The 24,208-nt window shown below is 37.3% G+C and overlaps 1 protein-coding gene across 4 annotated transcripts in view; it reads right to left on the bottom strand.

Moving 5' to 3' along the window:
- The window catches only part of TXNDC16 (thioredoxin domain containing 16), a 119,942-nt gene that overhangs the window by 59,760 nt on the left and 35,974 nt on the right, over positions 1-24,208 (bottom strand). For all 4 annotated transcript variants that reach the window (XR_002733745.1, XM_023222621.1, XM_023222622.1 and 1 more), the window contains 4 exons: positions 21,785-21,935; positions 7,645-7,811; positions 7,197-7,257; positions 4,921-5,044 (listed from right to left, as the gene is read on the bottom strand). Coding sequence is in view for 3 of the 4 variants with exons in the window: in XM_023222621.1 (XP_023078389.1) it covers positions 4,921-5,044; positions 7,197-7,257; positions 7,645-7,811; positions 21,785-21,935 (503 nt within the window). In the remaining variant the exon portion in view is untranslated. The remainder of the gene's footprint in view (positions 1-4,920; positions 5,045-7,196; positions 7,258-7,644; positions 7,812-21,784; positions 21,936-24,208) is intronic.

Raw genomic sequence — 24,208 nt, 5'->3', positions numbered from 1 at the left:
CCCGTCTCGGCCTCCCAAAGTGCTGGGATTACAGGCTTGAGCCACTGCGCCCGGCCTCCAGGAAAATACTTACAGATGAAATCATATGTTTGGGATTTGCTACAAAACAATAAGAGGTGGGGGGTGACTGGAGCAGGATTAGCCATGGTTTGATAATGTGAGGCCGAGTAATGGATAACAAGAATTTGTTCTATTATTCTATCTCCTTTATGGTATGTTCATAATTCTATGTAACAACACATTAAAAAGAAAGAAGGCAGAAAGAAGACAATACATTCATGGAACTAAAGTATTGTTCTTTATACAATATATATAGTATTGTTCTTTATACAATATACATAATTTCTAATACAGTTACACACCATAATGATATTTCAGTCAACAATGGACCACATATACAACTGTAGTCCCTTAAGATCATAATGGAGCTGAGAAATTCCTATCATCTGTAATGTTGTAGCACAACACATTACTCACATGTTTGTGGTGATGCAGGTGTAAACAAACCTACAGTGAGTCATATAGCACATAAGGCTGGGCATGGTGGCTCACACCTGTAATCCCAGCACTTTGGGAGGCCGAGGTGGGTGGATCACTTGAGGTCAGGAGTTCAAGGCCAGCCTGGCCAACATGGTGAAACCCTGTCTCTACTACAAACACAAAACATCAGCCGGGCATGTTGGCGCATGCTTGTAATCCCAGCTACTTGGGAGGCTGAGGCAGAAGAATCACTTGAACCCAGGAGGTGGAGGTTATAGTGAGCCGAGATTGCACCGCTGTATCCAGCCTGAGTGACAAGTGCAAAACTCTGTCTCAAAAAAAAAAAAAAAAAAAAAGTATAGCACATACAATTATATACAGTAAATAATACCTGACAATGATAATAAAGGACTAGATTATTGGTTCATATATTTACTATACTCATCATTAGAGTGTACTCCTTTCACTTATAAAATAAAAAGTTCACTGTAAAACAGCCTCAGGTAGGTCTTCAGGAGGCATTCTAAAAGAAGGCATTATTATCATAGAAAATGACAGCTCCATGCTTGTTACTGTCCCCGAAGACCTTCCAAAGGGACACAGTGTGGAAGTGGAAGCAGGTAATATGGATGATCTTGACCCTGTATAAGCCTAGACTGATGTGTGTTTGTGTTTTTGTTTTTAGAGAAAAGTTTAAAACGTAAAACATAGGGGCCGGGCACGGTGGCTCAAGCCTGTAATCCCAGCACTTTGGGAGGCCGAGACGGGCGGATCACGAGGTCAGGAGATCGAGACCATCCTGGCTAACACGGTGAAACCCCGTCTCTACTAAAAAAAAAAAAAACAAAAATCTAGACGGGTGAGGTGGCGGGTGCCTGTAGTCCCAGCTACTCGGGAGGCTGAGGCAGGAGAATGGTGTGAACCCAGGAGGCGGAGCTTGCAGTGAGCTGAGATCCAGCCATGGCACTCCAGCCCGGGCGACAGAGCGAGACTCCGTCTCAAAAAAAAAAAAAAGTAAAACATAAAAGTTTTAAGTGGAAAAAACAGCTTATAGAATAAGGATATAAAAAAAGAAAATATTTTTGTACAGCTCTATGATGTGTTTGTGCTTTAAGTTAAACGTTATTATAAAATAGTCAAAATGTTTTTAAAAATTGTAAAAATGTATAAAGTGAAAAAGTTACAGTAAGCTAAGACAAATTTATTATTGAAAAAAATTCATAAATTTAGTACAGCCTAAGTGTACAGTATTTATAAAGTCTACAATAATGTAATGTTCTAGGCCTTTATACTCACTCACTGACTTACCCAGAGCAACTTCCAGTCCTGTAAGCTCCATACATGGTATGTACCCTACACAAGTGTACCATTTTTTATCTTTTATACTGTGTTTTTATTGTACCTCTTCTATGTTTACACACATTTAGATACATAAATATCTACCACTGTGTTACAGGTACCTACAGTATTCAGTACAGTAACATGCCTAGGTTTGTGGCCTAGGAGCAACAGGCTAGACCATATACCCTAGGTGTGTAATAGGCTACACCATGTACATTTGTGTAAGTGAACTTTATGATGTTTGCTCAATGAAATCACCTAATGATGCATTTCTCAGAAAGTAGCCTCATCGTTAAGAGACACATGACCATACTATAAATTAAAATTCTAGATCTGGATTTTGACATAACCTCAACCATTTTCTAACTGTACGACTCTAGTCAATCACATAGCTCTCTGGGCCTCAATGTTCAACTCTTGTGAAGCATGAGAGTTGCACTATATAACTTTAAGGTATGTTTAAGCACCAAATTCCATGACACTAAAAAATTACATTCTCAATACCAAAATTGGCAAAGGCCTATTTTCTTATTTACCATATTTTTTTCTTGTTATTCATATATTTTCATTTTCCTGTCAGTCTTCTCTGCTTCTTTTTCCTCCTTTCCCTCTTTTCTTATATTCTAATAAGCTACCATCACTTGTAAATTTAGTCATTCCTCAGCTCTACCTTCCACCTATTCATTAATAATATACACACTACTTTCATTTTTTTTTTTTTTTTTTTTTGAGACAGGGTCTCACTCTGTTGCCCAGGTTAGAGTGCACTGGCACGATCTCAGCTCACTGCAATCTCCATCTCCTGGGCTCAAGCGATCCTCCCACCTCAGCCTCCCAAGGAGCTGGGATTACAGGCATGTATCACCATGCTTGGCTATTTTTTGTATTTTTTGTAGAGATAGGGTTTTGTCATGTTGCCCAGGCTGGAACACAGGCTTCTTTTCTTTTGTCCTTTTGTGGAACCAGTGTTTTTCATTCTGATTCCATTTTGCTGATTTCTCTGGGGCACACCTGTCTCTGATTTACATTCAAAGATGGTAATAAATTCTTTCCTACCCCTCATCTAGTTTTCCTTTGTAAACAGGAGTGATACAAACGGAGGGGGAAGAATTATACATGGGCACAACACCATATAACATTCTGGGCCAATATGGATTACTGATAATAGGAAGTTAAGATGAAAAATAAACAAAAAAGGCAAAGCTGCAAAAGAAATACTAGAAACAGGCTGGAGGTTATTGAACGTTTCCAACACAAAGAAATGAAAAATGCTTGAAATGATGGATACGCTGATTATCCTGACCTGATCACTATACATTGTATGTACTGAAACATCACTATGTACCTCACAAATATGTACAATTATTGTTGGTCAAATGAAAAAATAAAAATAAAAACCAGAAAGATAAGGCAGCATCAGAGGGTAAATAAGGCCATTGAGTCAGGAAACAATATAGGGGCTTTGGCCACAAAGAAATCTTCAAACAGGCAACTCCCACTGAAGACAGGAATCAAATAAACTGAGACTGCGGACAAGTCCTCCAACTCTGAAGGTTCAAATACAGGAACCATTACAGGAATAAGTGAGGAAACAAGAGACCAGAACACAGGTCTGCTTATGTAATGACAAGCCCACTGAGAACTCCAGAGAGGAACACAAGCAATTCTAACCCCTGCATATCGGAAAAGAAACCAGAGCTCCGCTCAAACCAAGAAACTGGTCATGGTAACAGTGAAAGCTCTTATTAAATTTATAATATAGATTTTGATCACAATGCATGGAGCTCATGAAAATGATATGTAAATTGCTTCCTTCTTGGAGCTTATAATGGTACTATATAAAACACTCAAATATTTACTATATGGTATACAAAAATGAACAAGACATAATCCTTGATTTAGAAACATTTATAGACTAGTGGAGAAGAGAAAAAAGTAAATAAACAATTACAGAAGAGAATTAATGTTATGAAAGATGTATCAGGAATAATTATTTCACTACTGCCCAACTGTTGCTTTAAAAATATGAAATTTTATACCACTAGATTATTTTAGTGAAGTATTCTTGACTGTCATTAATAAGTAAGATTTTTTTTCAGGATGCTTGAGTTCTAGCCCAGGCCCCACCACTTGCCACTTGTGGGACTTTGGGCGGATCACTGAACTCAAGAAATGCAGACTCATTGTGTACAAAATGAAGGTGGTATCAGCTAACTCAGACCATACAATCAAAGTAAATAATATGTGGGAAAAAGCCTTAAAAACCATACAATACTTCATAAATGTAAGCAATAATTTTTTAAAAAAACTGAAATAACTGTTTAAAAGAAGTGTTAAAATGTTACTGAAATTTACTCCTTATACCATTAACAATTGGATTTATTTACAAGTACAAATATAACAATATTTATTAGAACTCCATTTCCTAATAAAAATAGTAACAGTGAATTATCATGTTGTAGTTTCTAAGTAGAGTTTTTAAACATGGACTAGTCCAGAATGGCTGAAAGAACTGATATGGAAGATGAAGGCACAGACGTGGGAAGTTTGAAGCCTGATATGTAACAGTAAATGCTAATACACTAAACAAAATATAGCATCCTTACATCTTTCAACAAACCAACTTGATAAAATGTGATTCAAGGGCCGGGTGCGGTGGCTCACGCCTATAATCCCAGCACTTTGGGAGGCCGAGGCGGGCGGATCATGAGGTCAGGAGATTGAGACCATCCTGGCTAACACGGTGAAACCCCGTCTCTACTAAAAATACAAAAACTTAGCCGGGTGCGGTGGCAGGCAACTGAAGTCCCAGCTACTCAGGAGGCTGAGGCAGGAAATGGCGTGAACCCGGGAGGTAGAGCTTGCAGTGAGCCGAGATTGCGCCACTGCACTCCAGCCTGGGCGACAGAGCGAGACTCTGTCTCAAAAACAAAACAAAAAACAAAACAAAAAAAAGTGATTCAAAATAAATTCCGCCAGGTTTCTTTACAGAGTCTTGAATCTGAATACATTCTTTGAGAAAATTAATTCACTGGAAATTTCACTGACTTTATGGGTGCTAGGCAGGATGGGGAAGGGATGAGAATCATAACACATTACCTATATCTGGACCTTCCATGTCATCGTCTTCATCTTTTTGTATTTCCTCGATGTGCATATTATGTTCCACATGAGATATTATTAAATCAACATCATGTAATACCAAAAATTCCAGTGGAACTCCCTAGAAATATATTAATTTTTTAAAAATGAATATAGCAAACTATTTTGACATAAAAATGTTTTACTTGGACCAGGTGTGGTGGCTCACACCTGTAATCCCAGCACTTTGGGAGGTCAAGGTGGGTGGATCACCTGAGGTCAGGAGTTCCAGACCAGCCTGGCCAACATGGTGAAACCCCATCTCTACTAAAAATACAAAAATTAGCCAGGTGTGGTGGCACATGCCTGTAATCCCAGCTACTTGGGAGGCTGAAACAGGAAAATCGTCTGAACCCAGGAGGCAGAGGTTGCAGTGAGGCGAGATTGTGCCATTGCCCTCCAGCCTGGGTGACAGGGCAAGACTCTGAAAAAAAACAAGTTTTACTTGTTTGACACTAAAATAAAACTAAGCCTTTGAACTTCAATTCTAAAACTTAGCAAAACGTAAAAGGAAATATAACTCCAAAATTACTATGAAAAGAAAAGCATCTACAGCATACCTTCTATAAAGACAATGGGTATACTGAAAAAGATGACAAAAAAGGTGCTGAAAGCCTCACTTTCTTCTTGTCACAACCACATTATATTGAAGTCCGTAAAACATTTCACATATAACAGCAACTTCTACCTCTTTATAAAATGGAAATATATATAATTTTACTGCAAATAGAGCAAATCAAAATTGATTATTCCAACATTCCATGGAAATATTCAAAACAATATTCATCTAAATTAATTCCACTAATAAGTTCAATTTCCTGTTTAGCTATAAACAACATTAAATTACTATGTGCTCCCAGTTATTTTAAGAATACCAAATTCTACTGAGATCAATATTACTTAATATTAAAAATATTACTTAAGATTTATTTTACTATCGCCCAACTGTTATGCTTTTAAAATATGAAATTTTAAGCCAACAGATTATTTTAGCAAAGTATCCTTGACTGTAACTCTATATTGGAATAAAGCTATGAGCTCTAAGTATGTTTGTTCTTTGCTATCACATATCTTCATTTTTTAACATTATATTCAAAACAAGCAATTTTGATTTCTACAGAAATAAAATAAACTTAAAAAGTAGAGGAATCAAAATTAAACTTAATTTGTTCCAAAGATTCACAGAAATTTTTGTAGTAAGCCTTTTAATTAAAGTATAACATTAACACAGAAAAGAACAAAAATTTTAAGTATGGAGTTTGAGGGATTTTTACAAAGTGGACATATTTGTATCACCACCACACAGATTAAGATACAGAACATCACCAGCACACCCAGTGGCCATCTTCTTGCTCTTCCTGTCATTAACATCCCCCAAAAGTAATCACTATTCTGTCTTTCATCACTGCTATGGTTTGAATTCTGTTTTATCTTGTTTATTTTTTTGAGACAGGGTCTCTCTCTATCACCCAGGGTGGACGTGCAGTGGCACAATCACGGCTCACTGCAGCTTCAACCTCTGGGGCTCAAGTGATTCTCCCACCTCAGTCTCCTGAGTAACTGGGACTATAGGCATGCACCACCATACCCAGCCAATTTTTTGTAGAGATGGGGTCTCCTGATGTTGCCTAGGCTAGTCTTGCACTCCTGGGCTCAAGTGATCCACCTGCCTCAGCCTCCCAAAGTGCTAGATTACAGGCATGAGCCACCATGCCCAGCCCAATATTATTTTAAACAAAACGCAGGATATCTAGCATAATCCTGATTTTGTTTTATTAAAAAAATACAGACAGGCGGATCACGAGGTCAGGAGATCGAGACCATCCTGGCTAACACGGTGAAACCCCGTCTCTACTAAAAATACAAAAAACTAGCCGGGCGAAGTGGTGGGCGCCTGTAGTCCCAGCTACTCGGGAGGCTGAGGCAGGAGAATGGCATAAACCCGGGAGGCGGAGCTTGCAGTGAGCTGAGATCCGGCCACTGCGCTCCAGCCTGGGTGACAGAGCAAGACTCCGTCTCAAAAAAAAAAAAAAATACATATAAACATGTGAACATAGGATAAAAACCAGACTGACACATGATAAAAGCATCAAAATGTTAACAGCAATTTTCTTTGAATACGAGCAATTATAATTTACAGATTTTTCTATAATAAAATATATTACTTTACGACCACATATATTAGCTTTCTTTAAATAAACAGATATTGTAGAACAATACATAAAACAACTAACCTTTTCTGCTCTTTTGAAGACCACATTAGCATGCTGAGGAATGTTCACTTCCAAAGAGTCCCTTTTTCAAAATGGAAATAAATGTTTTATGTTGCTAATGTGAAGACTAATAGTCACCCAGGATGTCAATAGAAAACAGAACTATATTCTTATACTAAAAATTATGAAAAAATATTACAATTTAGTGACTGAAAAATTTTACACACAAATATAGACCAGATCTTCTAGTCTCCATCTTAATCTCCATCTTAATTTAACAAGGTTTTAAGTTCTAAGTTTTAATCAACCATAAATGAATGTACAGATTTTAGCACAGAAACTAGTTCTAACTATATTGGAATCTATTAAAGATCTGAGTTTACTTATAAGTGATTAAATTATCAAATTTTAAAACATGGAAACTATTAGTGTTCTGCTAAATATAATAAATATTTGATGTTTAAGATACCTTAACAAGAGCAGAACTCCTGCTTTTCCCAGAAGACGCCAAGCAACCCATTCTGCAGTTCTTCTATCAGCTTCATAAGTAGCCTGTTGGCTAACAATAAAAACCAGTGGTAAGCCTAGCTGGAGATGAACAGTTGAAACTTGTTGAGGATCTTCAGCAACTTCAGTCTTCATTTAAAAAAAAAAAAAAAAAAAGTGATAATAATATTACAACATTTGGATTCAAATTCTCCCAATTCTTATTAATAAAGTCACAAGTTAAAAAAGTCTGTAAAATAATCCAACAATAACAGAAATGATCTCTTAATTTCCTGAATTTAATGCTTCCAATGTACCTATATAGTTTTGTTTGTTTGTTTTTTGAGACAGAATCTTGCTCTCTCATCAGGCTGGAGTGCAACGGCACAATCACAGCTCATTGTAGCCTTAGCCTTCTGGGCTCAAACAATCCTCCCACTTCAGCCTCCCGAGTAGCTGGGACCACAGATGCACACCACCGTGCCTAGTTTTTTTTTTTTTTTTTTTTTTTTTTTAATTTTTTGTAGAGATAAGGTCTCCCTATGTTGCCCAGGCTGGTCTTGAACCCCTGGGCTCAAGTGATCCTCCCGCCTTGGCCTTCCAAAGTGATGGGATTACAGGCATGAGCCATCATGTCTGGACCTCTATAAGTTTAGGCATTATAAAACTAATAGATTTTATAAGAAGTTAAACCAAAAATTATAATCATAAAGAATAAACATATTATAAACAAACAAAAACAATAAATAAAACAGTGTGGGACTACTTGATAAATATTTCAAGTGAAACAGAACAGATAACTAAGGAATAAACTTTTTCATATAAGAATTTAACATATAATGACATATTACAAAACAATGAGGAACATCTGAGTTAAAGCAGCAAATTAAATACACACATCTAATTTCACTCCCTCCAGAACTCCCAGGAAAACTACAGCAGTGGGATTTTTAAAAGAGATAAACACACGTATGTGAGGAAGGGAAGAGAAGAAATGGTAGCACAATTTTAGAAGTCAGAATAATAGCTCACTTAGGAGATCCTACAAGGCAAAACCCTAAGTCATTAGAGGGAAAACTGCGTTTTAACTACAGGATCCTAAAATTGCTCAGGAACTGTCGGTGTCAGGCATGTCTGGACCTGGGAAGGAAATATTGGAAGGGAAGTGGCAGGAAGGCTCCAAAATAAGTAGGAATGTGTCAAAGCTTTTGAGAGGTAGTTAGATCCCTAGATTCCCCTCCCCAACTCTATGAGCTTAAACAACTGTCACTCCCCACACCAGCAGAAATCTAGGAACAGCTGACAGTGTGGACACCATGCCGAAATCAGGGAGATTAAGTAACCAAATATTGAGACGTTCGCCTCATCCCAGCTCTCTTTCCACTTAGTTCCCAGAATGCCAGCAGCCAGGCCTTTGTCCTCAATTGGAATTTACTTGTATCCTTTTCTGGGGACTGAGTAACCCCCAAAAGCCTAAAGATATTGACATTGGGATTCGCCAAAAAGCAGGCCAGGCCAAATTACTCTATGGAGCTCTAGGCTCGGCCTTGCTCACCATTTCAGTCTGCTTACTGCCTAAGAGACGTGGACTTCTGCCACTGCTACCTGCACCTTCTCCACCTTCCACCATAGATGTCTCCCAGACAAGACTCAACCACACTCCTTGAATTCTCACACAGAGAATGTGTGAGAATCCGGAACAGTGTTGCCTGCCTTTGCCCCTCCTCCACTCTCTTCTCTTGCTGCCACCCAGCACAGCTGGCTTCAGGGTCCATCTTAGCACTGCTTGGCATTCCCAGGACATTTGAACTAGGCAGGCAGGTGGGGTGTCATGTGTCCAGGTGGCCAGAAGGCACTGGGAAATCCCATGGGATGGTCTGTGAAGATCAGACACATATCAATCATGGGGCAGAAATGTCAAACACAGCTTACAATGGTGCCACCTTCTCACCATTTCACCTTCCCAACCCTCCTCAGCCCAGTCAGCCAAAGAGAGTCAGTACTATTTTGGCCACATCTCTCAAGTCTCCCCCAACCCCAACTGTCTTGAAGTCTCTGCTCTTTGTCAGAGACTTGCAAAGACTGATGTTTTTGTTCTGTTTTCTCATCATTCCATTGTGATAGTAAGAAACTAAGAAGATTAATGAAAAGGTCAGGCACAATGGCCCATGCCTGTAATCCCAGCACGTTGGGAGGCCAAGATGGAAGACCACTTGAGCTCAGGAGTTCAAGACCAGCCTGGGCTACAAAGCATGACCCTGTCTCTATTTTTTTTTAAAGAAAAAATTAAATAAAAATTAAAAAAGAAGATTAATGAAGAAATAAGATGTGAACATATCACTGTTACATATGTATACATACATATTTAAAAGTCACCAAGTCCCACCAATGTTAGAATTTCCAATCAGCTTTTAGTTTCAAATTCTAAATTGTGATTAGACATCCAAGGATTAACAAACACCTGAGGAAAGCCTCCAACATGAAAGACAGAGACTAGAACACATAGAAAAATAAATAACATAGAGAAAATACAGACTATATGGGAAGAAGAAAGGTTTAGAAACCACCATAGACAACCTCAAGGAGATAGGAAGAAACTGGATCCATAAAGAATTGAAAAATAAAGTTAAATGAATCTCCCAGAAAGCACAACAGAAACAGATGGAAGATAGAGAAAAAAAGGTAATAAAATTGAAGGACTAGTTCAAGAGGTCTAACATCTAAATAATGCAAGTCACAGAAAAAGAGAAGGGAGAAAATAGAAGAAATCATTACTAAAATAAACACAAAATTTTCCCACAACTGAAGGACACGAGTTGTCAGATTGAAAGAGCCCACTGAATAACCAACAGAGTGGATAAAAGCAGATACAAAGGAAGTTCTCCCAAACTTTCTAATAATTGAACCTTTTTTTTTTTTTTTTTTAGATAGAGTCTTGTTCTCTCACCCAGGCTGGAGTATAGTGACAGGGTCTCAGCTCATTGAACCTCTGTCTCCCAAGTTCAGGTAATCCTCCCACTTTAGCCTCCACCAAGTAGTTGGGACTACAGGCATGTATCACCACGCCCAGCTAATTTTTATATATTTTGTAGAGATGGGGTTTCGCCATGTTGCCCAGGCTGGTCTCGAACTCCTGGACTCAGTCAATCCACCCACCTTGGCCTCTCAAAGTGATTCCTATCACCAGGGGATAGGAATCTTGGGAGCTATCTTAGAAGTCTACCATAGGTAAGTACAGATATGTAGATAGATAGATATATCTATAGATATATAATATATAGAGAGAGAGTACTCAATAACTTGAGTTATTAAGTACTCTTAAGTTATTTTGTCTACCATAGGTAGTCCTGTTCCCTGAACTTTGTCTACCATAGGTAGACAAAATGCTAAGACAGCTCCCAAGATTCCTACCCCCTAGTGAACAAATCTTGTATAATCCCCTCCCCTGAGTGTCAATAGGACCAGTGGGATAGCCATTCCTTTGGTTAGGTGACATTACACAGGAGTCTGTTGTAGCACACTCAAGTAAGATTCTCCCACTGGCTTTGAAGGAGCAAGCTGCAATGTTGTGAGAGGGCCATGTGGCAAGGGCTTGAGATTAGCCTGTAGGAAATGAGAACAACCACTGTCCAACAGCCAGCAAGAAAACAGGAACCTGGGTCTTACAACCACAAGCAACTAATTTCTGCCAGAAACCTAGATGAGGGGAATACCCTGAAGGAGTAAAAATGACTGTTTGTTTTTCCTTGTGTATTCGGAGAACTATTAGTAATTCAGTATTATAAAGCAAAAAGGAGGAATAGTCAGCAAGGCTAGAAATCTGGCAAGGGGCCAGATCATTGAAAGCCACAAATATCCTGCCAAGAAAATGGGGCTTTATTGTGTAAGTAAAGTGAAGCCATTTACAAATTGCATGAACTCATGATCATATTTTAAAATATCACTCTGTCAGCTTTCAAATGAGATTTCAGATGTAAAATTACATGCAGGAAGATGTAGGAATTAAGAATGTTTTCCCAGATGTCTGCCATCAATGAATGGAAAGTAAGATAACCAAAATAATAAAGAACCAGTGGTGGTGAAGGACAATACCTTAATGTCACATGTGTTGTGCTTAAGGAGGGATACATCTAATTAACAGTTAGATATATGGGTGGGAGCTCCAAATAAATATGTCACCTGAAAATTCAGATTTGAGAATCCGTGCAGTTAATGCCACAGAAACAAATGCGATCACTTGAGGGGTGTGCTTTGAGCAACTATCACTGTGTAGCAAAGTGCCCTAAAACCTGGTACCTTAAAATGTCAAGAATCATTTCTTTTGCTCAAATATGTGTAAGCTCATCTCTGCTTCATGTGGCATCAGTAGGCTATATCAACTGGAGGCTGAAGATTCTACTTTACAGATGGCTCATACACATGGCTAACAAGCTGTTGCTGACTATCAGGAGCTCAGCCAGGGCTGTAGTCTAAGGGCCTTGATTCTCCTCTTCGTGGGCTTCTCCTAAGGCTACTTAGTCTAACAATAAGATGGGGGTTTTCAAGAATGAGCAAATAAAGAGAGCAAGGCAGAAGCACATGACATTTTGTGAAATATAGCCATTAATGATATATGAAGTCATATATCATCACCTTAGCCTCATTCTGTTGGTCAAGGCAGTTACAAAAGCCCAACCAGGTTCAGGCAGAGGAGTCACAGACTCCACCATTCCACAGGCACAGGGATAAGGTGACATGATAAGGGGAGCTTATGGGATGGGAGGTACTGTTGGACTTCATGAGTCTTGGAGAAAGAAGTGAACCTATTTTTGTATGTGGGAGGGATTACTGCGGCAGTAGTCTGCCCCCTGGCTAAAACAACTCATAGCTCTTCCGTGTATAAAATACACACCTCTCTCCAAGACTCCTAAAGCCTCATCCCATCAAGCTTTGATTGAGATCTGTGCAAAATGTAATACATCATCTACATTTAGTTCCAGGTGCAGGTAAGTCCTTTGCATACAGCTCCTTGAAAACTATTCCTCTCAATCTGAAGACCTGTGAACTAAAGAGACAGATCAGCTGGGCACGGTGGCTCACGCCTGTCATCCCAGCACTTTGGGAGGCCAAGGTGGGCAGATTATGGGGTCAGGAGATCGAGACCATCCTGGCTAACATGGTGAAACCCCGTTTCTACTGAAAATATAAAAAAATTATCCGGGCGTGGTAGCAGGCGCCTGTAGTCCCAGCTACTCAGGAGGCTGAGGCAGGAGAATGGAGTGAACCCAGGAGGCGGAGCCTGCAGTGAGCCAAGATTGCGCTGCTGCACTCCAGCCTAGGTGACAGAGAGAAACTCTGTCTCCAAAAAAAAAAAAAAAAAGAGACAGATCATTTTCCCCAATACATACACAAAAGACCAAAAGACAATGATGGGACAGGCATAGTATAACCACTATATACACTCCTAGTTGAAGCAGGGAAAAATGGAGGCACACGATAGTCACTGGTCTATAACAACTCTGAGGTTTGTTCAGGCATATGTTGCCAGTTCCTTGACTAGGGCTCAGTCCTGTTCCCTGAACTTGAGACTCTTGGTTACAAAGTCTAGGCCTTGGTCTGCCCTCCAACTCGTCTTTTTTTTTTTTTTTAATAAAACAAAACAAAACAAAAAACAAAAAAAGGAGCCTGTGATTGCAGCTGAGTAGATTTCTCAGTCTTTTCCTGCCCCTAAAAATTTGGAGGTATAAAGTACATATATCATTTTGTGCTATTTCTGTGTCTTACCATACAAGTTGGTATAATTCTTTTAAAATCTTGTGAGTTTCCTAATTATGAATTTTTTTTTTTGAGACAGAGTCTCACTCTGTTGCCCTGCTGCAGTACAGTGGCATGATTACAGCTCACTACAGCCTTGACTTCCCCAGGCTCAGGTGATCCTCCCACCACCTCAGCCTCCCAAGTAGCTGGGACTACAGGTACACACCATCATACCCAGCTAATTTTTTATGTTTTTGTAGAGATGGGGTCTTCCTATTTTGCTCAGGCTGGTCTCAAACTCCTGGCCTCAAGCGATCCACCCACCTCAGCCTCCCAAAGTGCTGGGATTATAAGTGGGAGCCACTGCACCCAGCCTAACTATGAAGTTATAATCCATTCCATTTGACAAAAAACAAAATCACAAACATCCTTGATAGGCAGAGAAAGTCATAGGGTAGAAGTATAAAAATTATAACTAAATAAAATATGTAATATAAATAGAAATTAGTGTTAGATATAAAAGTGACAGAAACACTCCTGCATTGGGGTGCAACTACCAATATTTTTCTACAATTCATGTATTACTATTAAATAACTAAAATTACTTAAAATTAACTTTCAAAAATGATATAATAAACAGGATTATAAAAGACTATTATGAACAATTATATGCCAATAAATTTGATAACTTACAAGAAATAAATTCTTAGAAATATATAACCTACCAAGACTGAATCGTTAAGAAATAGAAAATCTGAACAGATCTAGAACTAGTAAGAAAATTAAATCAGTAATCAAAAACCTCCCAAAAAAGAAAAGTCCAGGACCACATGCCTTCACTGGAAAATCCAACTAAACATTTAAAGAATTAATGCCAATCCTTCTTAACTTCTTCCAAAAATTTGAAGAGGTGAGAATATTTCCAAACTCATTTTATGAGGCCAGCATTACCCTAATACTAAAGTCAAAGATACTTCTAGAAAAGGAAACTACAGAGCAGTATGAGCAATATCCCTAATGAATATTAAGGCAAAAATCCTCAACAAAAACTACCAAACTGGGCCAGGAGTGGTGGCTCACGCCTGTAATCCCAGCACTTTGGGAGGCTGAGGCGGGCGGATTGCCCGAGCTCAGGAGTTCAAGACCAGCCTGGGCAACACGGTGAAACCCCATCTCTACTAAAATACAAATAGTTAGCCAGGGCATGGCAGCATGTGCCTGTAATCCCAGCTACTCAGGAGACTAAGACAGGAGAATAACTTGAACCCGGGAGGCAGAGGTTGCAGTGAGCCAAGATTGCACCACTGCACTCCAGCCTACGTGACAGAGCAAGACTCTGTCTCAAAATAAGAAAAAAAAAAAAAAAAACCTACCAAACTGAAGTCAGCAGCACATTAAAAGGATCACTCATCATGAGCAAGTGGGATTTATGCTTGCGATGCAAGGATGGTTTGACATACAGAAACTAATTAATGTAATACTGTATACCAAATTGACAGAACAAAGGACAAAAATCACATGGTCATTTCAATTGATGCAGGAAAAGCATTTGAAAATATTCAACACCATTTCATGATAAAAACTCTCAAAAAACTAGGAATAGAAAGAAATTACCTCAAGATATTAAAGACCATAAATGAAAAGCCCAGCCAATATCATATTCAACGGTAAAAAAAACTGAGAACTTTCCCTCTAAGACCATGAACAAGTCAAGGATACCCACTCTTGACACTTTTATTCAATGTAGAACTAAGTCCTAGCCACAGCAATTAGGTAAGGAAAACAAATAAATGCATCAAAATTGGAAAAGAAGAAGTAAAATTATCTCCGTTCACAGGTAACAGGATCTTATATGTGGGAAACCCTAAAGATGACACACACACACACACACACTCACACACACACCAGAAAACCATGAGAACCATTTTGCAGGACAGAGAATCAGCACACAAACACAGTTGCATTTCTATACACTAATAATGAACAATCCAAAAAGAAAATTAAGAAAATAATCCCATTTACAGTAGCATTGAAAAAGAATAAAATACTCTGGAATAAATTTTCAAAAGGAGGCAAAATACCTTTATGCTGAAAACTACAAAACATTGCTGAAAGAAAATTCAAAAGACATAAATAAACGGAAAGACATTCTGTGTTCATGGATTAGAAGACTTAATAATATTATTAAAATGTCTATACTACCCAAAGCAATCTACAGATTCAATGCAATCCCTATTAAACTCCCAATGGTATTTTTTGCAGAAATAGAAAAAACAATCCTAAAATTCATATGGAATCTCAAAGGATTTCAAACAGCCCAGACAATCTTGAGAAAGAAGTACAACACTAGAGGCCTCACACTTTCTGATTTCAAAATATATTACAAAGCTACAGTAATCAAAATAGCCTAGTACTGGCATAAAAACAGACACATAGACCAACATAACAAAACAGAGAGCCCAGAAATAAACCTCGTGTATATGGTCAAATGATCTTTGACAAGGATGTCAAAATCACTCAGTAAAGAGAGGACAGTCTCTTCAATAGATGGTGTTGGGAAAACTGGGTATCCACATGCAAAAGAATGAAAATGGACCTTTATCTTACACTATATACAAAAATTAACTCATAATGGATTAAATACCTAAACATAAGACCTGAAAGTAAAACTCCTAAAAGAAAACATAGGGGGAAAAGTTTTATGACATTGAAATAGGCAACGATTTCTTGGATATGACAACAAAAGCACAAACAACAAAAGCAAAAATAGACAAACTAAAACTTCTAACAGAGTAAAAAGACAACTGAAAGAATGAGAGAAAACGTCTGCAAACCATATATGAGATAAAGAGTTAATATACAGAACACATAGAGAACTCCCGCAATTCAATAACAAAACAAATAACTCAATTTTTTAAATGGGCAAAAGACTTGAATAGGCATTTTTCCAAAGAAGATACACAAATGGCCAAGCATATGAGATAATGCTCAACATCACTAATCATCAGGAAAATAAAACTCGAAACTACAATGAGGTATCATCTCATACCCTTTAGAATGGCCACTATCAAAAAAAAAAAAAAAAGAAAGAAAAGCAAGAAGAAAAGAATGACAAATGTTGGTGAAGATATACAGAACTGAACCCTTGTGCACTGTTGGTGAGATTGTAAAATGGTGCAGACACTATGAAAACAGTACAGTCATCCCTGGGTATCCATAAGGAATCAGTTTCTGTACGCCCCTTAAATACCAAAATCTACAAATGTTCAAGTCCTTTATATAAACCGTCATAGTATTTGCATATAACCTACCCACTCTATCCTGTATATCTTAAAATCATCTCTAGATTATTTATAACATCAAATACAATGTAAATGCTATGTAAATAGTTGTATACCATAATTTAATTTTGAATTATTTTTATTGTTATATTTTTATTTTGTATTGGATTTTAATTATTTTTTTATCTGCAGTTGGTTTAATCCAAGAATGCAGAATCCACAGATACAGAGGGCTGAGTATATGGAGGTTCTTCAAAAATTAAAAATGAAACTACCATTTGATGCAGCAATCCCACTTATGGGTATATTTCCAAAAGAATGAGAAACAAGATCTCAGAGAATACCCATGTCCACTGCAGCATTACTCACCGTAGCCAAGAGGTGGAAGCAACCTAAACGTCTATCAATGGATGGATGGATAAATAAAATGCGGTATATACATCCAATGGAATATTATTCAGCCTTAAAAAAGAATAAAATCCTAACATACACTACAACATGGATGAACTGTGAGGACATTATTCTAAGTGAAATAAGCCAACTGCAAAAACAAATATGGCATAACTCAGTGTATATGTGGTATCTAAAGCAATCAAATTCATACAAATGGAAAGTAGACTGGTGGTGTCAAGGACTGGGGTCAGGTAGAGGGGAGATGTGAAGTTGTGTGTTTAATGAGTACAGAGTTTCAGTCATGCAATATTAAAAAGTTCCAGAGATCTGCTGTACAACAACGTACATCAGCTAATACTGTATTACACACTTTAACACTGTTGTGAGAGTAATCTTATGTGGTTTTTACAACAATGAAAAAAAGGCTCTAAAACAACCATGTTAGGAAACACTATGCTGTACAATATTGCACACTGCCACATAAGTTTTCTAGAAATAAGAGCTAAATGAATAAATCATAACAGCATCTTTCTAATTTCCTACATAAAAGAGTAGGTTTAATTTAATCCAAGTGTCTTGAATCTGTCTGAGACAGACAGCTAGATGAACAAACAAAAAATAATGTAAAAATTTCAGAAATTATTAAAAATGTGTACACTTACCGATTTTTTAACATTTTATCAGATATTTACACTTGAGAATTCTTCTTGGAATTCAGATAAAAGCTTTTCTTCTATCTACAAATGTAAGCTGAATCTATCATGGAGAAAATCATCAGCATTCTAAAATGTCCTTGGTATTTGCCAACAGGACAATAATTGAACCATTTTCCCATCTGTGTTCACTGTTGGGAACCTTAATAATACATCTAAAACAACTCCATATCTGGCAGAATCTTACTTAACCTATTTAAAATTGAAATTCACTTAAAAACTCTATGCTCAGTTTGACATGATCAAAAGGACACACCTCCCATGAGTATAAGACATAGTTGTGTTATATGTCTACAATTAGGTGTCCAAGTACCCTGTTTACCTAAAAGAAAAAAAAGCAATAAACACACACACAAAAGAAATCTGCATCTATTTTCATATGCTTAGAAGTGAACTAATAATACATGTAATTGCAATGATCAGACACAATGCAGTTTACAAAAAAGCCTGAATCCTACTTTCCATTTTTATTAGTTTATAAAAAGACTTTATAAACATACCAAATTATTTCAGATCCTGAACCCAGAAACCCAGGCTAATTTGCAAAGCATCTTACTAAACACACAAAACCCAACCATGATTAAACCCTAAGGGCTTGTATATAGAATAATATCTAAGATAAGCGGGGGAGGTAGGGAAATGAGCTTCAGTGGTACTATGAGAGAATAAGAATAAAGCAAGAAACATGAATTCAAAGTCAACTATGAAGTCAGCTACTAACAAGAACCTGTAAGAAGTCAACAAATTTAGGTACGAACTTTCAGGACCTCTCTATCTCATTCCAGTTAACTATACCATCAAAGGATATAACCCAGTTAGAACAAATTTTGGTCTAAGAGGTATTTCCTATAAAAGGGTTTGAGGTTACTAAGTTTTTTAAACCTCAAATGTATTATTTAAGAACAAAAAACAACCTCAAACACTGATTTGGTCAAATGTTTAAAGTACTAAAACATAAAAGTGACCAAACCAGCTGAGGATTCTAACACCTTCCTAATTCCACTGGGGTAAGACCTTAGCCACCCTCCAATACTCTCAAGGAATCTTTCGAGGCTTTGTCTCCTTTTCTGTACTCTACATTCATTTTCTCTGTTCTGGTCTATGAAAGTCCACGAATCTGTGCTTCTAGGCCTCACTCTGCCAGGTATTTCTAGGCTGACATCAAGGTTTGAATTCTCAGCTTAGCTTTCCAATTCAGCACTGATCTTCAGTTCAGCCTTTCACATCTTTCTTGGCTTCATGCTACTGGTCATTCCTACCTATTTCAGTGTCTACCAGGGCTTCTGGAGCCTCTGACTGAATCCTATATCCAGGTTCCCTAGTTGTCTAGGAAAAAAAGTTAAAACAAATAAAACGCTTATGCGTTATCCTGTGAAAGTGTTGAAGCAAACCCTACTTCAGACTTTGATTGACAATTTAATATTCCTTTTAGGTGAACAGCAGTTAGAATAGGGTCACCTGCATGGCACAATTCTAGGAAGTACCATTCACATTGTATTTTATAAAATGTGTATTTCAAGGGGCTGTTGTTCCTACAGAATGCAATATAAATGATGGCCTAAATTTTTTGCCATGTTATGCTTTCAGGTAAAAACCACACTTAATTTAAGTCAATAGAAAGTTTCCAAAGTTTTGGTTTTTTAATTTCAAAATTAATGCTACATAATTCCTAGTAAGCATCGTAAAGTGAAATAAGATCAGAGAATCTTCCTCCTTATTATCTATCTACAAAAACAAAAATAGTTTTGAAATACAGCCAAAAAAAAAAAAAAATTCATGAGCAGAAACTTTAGGAAAGGGCACAACTTCAAGCCAGAATGTTGTAGTAAAATAAAAACAGATTTTTAGTAAAGCTAGGTATGAGTCCTAATCTTACCCTCAATGCTGAAAGACAAAATCCTAAGAATTCTTAATAATACTCCACTAGTCGAAGAGAAGGAAGTGAACCTGGAGGGAAATAGTGAAGAACCATACAATGAACTGTCCTTTCTCTTTATCTCTGCTCTATGCTAGTATGGAAGCTTAAAACAAATTCAGAGGGTATTCTCCCAATGTGAAAGGAAAGAAAGACCTTTAAACCGCTTTCTTAAAAAAAAAAAAAAAATGCTTGTAGTCAAAATCCAACCACAGAAAAAAGTCACTTAAAGAACTAAGGAATGGCCGGGCATGGTGACTCATGCATGTAATCCCAGCACTTTGGGAGGTCGAGGTGGGCGGATCACAAGGCCAGGAGATCGAGACCATCCTGGTTAACATGGTAAAACACCGTCTCTACTAAAAAATACAAAAAAAATTAGCCAGGTGTGGTGGCGGGTGCCTGTAGTCCCAGCTACTCGGGAGGCTGAGGCAGGAGAATGGTGTGAACCCGGGAGGTGGAGCTTGAAGTGAGCCAAGATCGCGCCACTGCACTCCAGCCTGGGCAACAGAGTGAGACTCTGTCTCAAAAAAAAAAAAAGAACTAAGGAATAAAGCCCATAAAACTGGGGTGGCGAGCTCTGAATCTATTTAAGTGCAGAAGCAATGCTTTTTAAGAAGAGGGAATTATGCTTACAAAACAGAGTATACTGAATATAAATATCATAGACCTTGATAATGTTCAAAGAACAAAATGAACACAAATCAGAAGGACAAGGGAGCTGAGATGGAAATAAACATATGAAGCTAATTTTCTCATCTTTCACAGGTAGGAAAAAGTCAATACTATCTAAAATGGAAACAAAGTTTTAAAATATAATGATTTCAATTTCTTAATGTCTTTCATAACCATTTTAAACACTTGAGACAATATTCCTTAAAGAGCCCTCTACTGATGAAAAACACTTATCAAAAGTTCCATAATCCCTCTAGTTTCACACCAGTTTAATTTTCTTCTATTAAACTCAAGATTAGACATCTTACTATAAAGTAGTACACATGATATGACATGTCCATTAATCCATTCATTCTCCTATCTCTATGCATCCATGTGGGTGCAAAGATGACAGGTGTGGGGCTCACCTAAAGTTAACTTCTGAGTGAAGGGATTAAATGACTTCTTAAAACTTTTCCTTCAAACTTGGCTGTAATGTTTGGATTACTTATAATACACATGCATCATTTTTATATTTTAAAAAAGACATACTGAATGAGAAGATCTACTGAAGATTTTATATATGCTCAGCACAACCCTTCAACTTTTCAGAGAGAACAGTTTGCTGATCACCATCACCTAGTGTCTCTACAACATTCCTTCAGGCTAATGGTAAGGAAACTGGAGCACCAGAAATCCTAGGTCCTAGTATCTACCAATTTTTAAAATAGTGATCAAAGCATTCATAAAAGAGGTCTTGGCCAGGTGCGGTGGCTCACACCTGTAATCCCAGCACTTTGGGAGGCTGAGGTGGGTGGATCACAAGGTCAGGAGATCAAGATCATCGTGGCTAACAAGGTGAAACCCCATCTCTACTAAAAACACAAAAAATTAGCCGGGTGTGGCAGCATGTGGCTGTAGTCCCAGCTACTCAGGAGGCTGAGGCAGGAGGATGGCATGAACCTGGGAGGCGGAGCTTGCAGTGGACCAAGATTGTGCCACTGCACTCCAGCCTGGGCAACAGAGCAAGACTCTGTCTCAAAAAAAAAAAAAAAGAGGTCTTTTCTTAACCATGATGCGTGGTCTTGTGATCTGCGAGTGCTCACCAAGACCCAGAGTTCATTATTACTACCACAGAATATTTTCACTTACACAATGCTTTATTTGGGTTTCAATGCAATAATATATGAAGGTATTAAAATGTCATTTAATGGATAGTCTATTTTCTATTCTGCCTTTAATAAGGAATTATTCCTAAATCCCTCAAAATGAGGGGGAAAAAAGGAAAAGATATAACTGTCATTCATCTAGTAAAACATGCATCTGTAAATCAAAACTTAATACATGTTATGTATGTTAAAATAAGACACATACCTTTTGCAATTATACAGGGAGTAGAAAGCAAATAAAAATATAAAATAAGACACATACCAGCAGAGGTGCTTTCATTGTCTTAATAAACAGGTGAATGTTCAGTGTAGTCAATGGCTGTTCCATTAGTGTTCTTCTACATTGCTGCGTCAAGTCCAAGACTAGTTTACAATGAAAAAAGTAGAGATGTGCATATTCCACATCCTCAGAGCTATAAATTAAAAATTAATTAACTCAATGAGGTTCAATATGTGATCCTTCTACCATCCAAAAAGATGTAACAATAAATTTTGTCTTAAGTCTCATGCTTTTGAATTATTATTTTAGTAAAAGCCTGAAAGAGTATAAAATTAAATGAACTTGGGCAAAAAGCAAGATATAGGATATTAAAGAAAATTAACCTTAATATCTGAACAAACCACGTGAGTTGTATAAACAATTTTTTTTTCTAAACTCTTTAATGTGGTAGTTTCTAAATTATAATAGGTTATAGGCAAGACTATAATCTTTCTTCCATAAAAGGCTGTCACCTTGCGGACAATGAGATTATCTTCAAATATAGTTGCTTTTCTAGAGCTATGCTAAATGGAGCTTTGTAACGCAAATTTTCTAAATTTAATTTAAACCCGAAGCTGTTTTGAATAAACTTCAGCCAAAACAGTCTAAAATAGAAACCATGTGACAGTTTGTGGGAGTTTGTGAGTTTGTATCCGAAATATTACAAAACTCAGCAAATATGGCTTATAATTTGAGCTTTGGCATTCTCTTCAGTATGAGAATTCAAAGATAAACTTATAGTGGAGATAAGGTTTGCCAAAATTAAAATAGCATTTTAGAAATATCCATATGGCATTAGTAGAGTTTGGCAAAATACTACAAAAATTTATTTTTAAAATGCTATTTTAATTCTTGAGACATATTTAAACTGAGCTGACAAGGTTCACTGATGTCAAATTTAATTGCAAAGTAATTTCTAATCAATTCAATGATTAAAGAAATAGTCACTCAAAGATTTACTTAATCCCTACTATGGGTGAGGCCCTGTGCTAAACACAACAGATAAAGGTAAATAAGACAATTACATTCTTGAAGGAGAGACAGTCAAACAATTAAAATGTAGTTTGTAAGTGCTATAATATGCAAAAATACTACAAGGAACAAGGAAATATTTCTTTCTGCTTCAAACTAGAAAGGAGAAGGAAGGGGAAGAAAAGGGAGATTATTGCAGAGCTTAAAAAACAAAAAGGGAGAGAATGACCCCTCCAATAAGATAGGACAAATGAGCATTTCAAACAAAACCTAAGATGCAATGAAAGCATATAACTTGTTGAGGAGATTCCTGAATAGTCACATACTGCTGAAAGGAAAGTGTTGAGGTGCAGGAGGTCCTAGTTAAGGCTGGACTCTGAATCACAGCCTCTGAAACAACAGAATAATGTTGGAAAATTATTTTATCAGGGATCATTTGCTTGCAGATAATAGAAAACAAAAACAGTGAAACTTATTTGAAGTTTATAAGAGAATCTCACAGAATGTAAGGAAAATTCAAATAATTGGATCAGAGAAAAGTTAGAGAATAAATGTAGAGACCTGAACAGGAAGAGTTCAGGGACCTTCGTTTGCCATTAACACTTTTCAGCTGTCAATTCAATCTGGGAAGACATCTTTCTGTTTTACTTACAAGTGGGCAAAACATTCCTGTGAGCAGAACAGCTACCCTGCTGTATAATCCAGCTTTTCCATTTCCAATTTGAAGTTCCTGGGAGAGAGGATCTCTCATCTCTCTCATTTGCTCAAGTAAGCCAATGGATTCGCTGGCCCTAGGTCAGGTGCCCACCTCTGATTTAATGGATTATAACATTTATGGGGCATGGGTAATATCCTTCTTGGCCCACAGATTTTTTAGGAAGGGAATATAGGGAAGTAGCAGAAAATACTGGAGTCTATGGCATGCTATCTTTTACTAAGTATCATAAATGCTTTTCTTAATAAATAATTTCAAACACACTCAGATCCAATATGATACAGCAATTAATATACTAGTCTTAACTGATGTTATAACGCCAGAAACTAGAATAGTGTTACACCACATAGAAAGCATTCAATAAATATTTGCTGAATGAAAGAATTAACAAGTGAAAGAAAGAATGTATTCACCTCACTTCTGTGAGGAGATAGCCAACTACTTTATCCAGAAGTGATATCACAGCACCACTATATTCAGAATCTATAGTCTCTCCCTGTCACCTCAGGTCTAGGGATGACTCATCACCATCTTGTTACCTATGAAGAAATGATAATCCAAACTTCCCCAATACATCATATACTCAAAGCAAATGAAAAACAGGATAAGAAGATAACTGTGCATTTTTAAATTCCCATTTAAAAAATGGGAAAAGCAAAAAAAATCTTACAGAACAATACCATGCCTTAGTCTTAGGTCAGAATATATATACATATTCTGTGAGTGTATATATACACACA

This window comes from Piliocolobus tephrosceles, chromosome 6 (genome assembly GCF_002776525.5).
Source record: "Piliocolobus tephrosceles isolate RC106 chromosome 6, ASM277652v3, whole genome shotgun sequence".
In the NCBI taxonomy this organism is placed as follows: Eukaryota; Metazoa; Chordata; class Mammalia; order Primates; family Cercopithecidae; genus Piliocolobus; species Piliocolobus tephrosceles.
The sequence above is the reverse complement of the archived record's forward strand: the minus strand, read 5'-3'. Positions and strand labels throughout refer to the sequence as shown.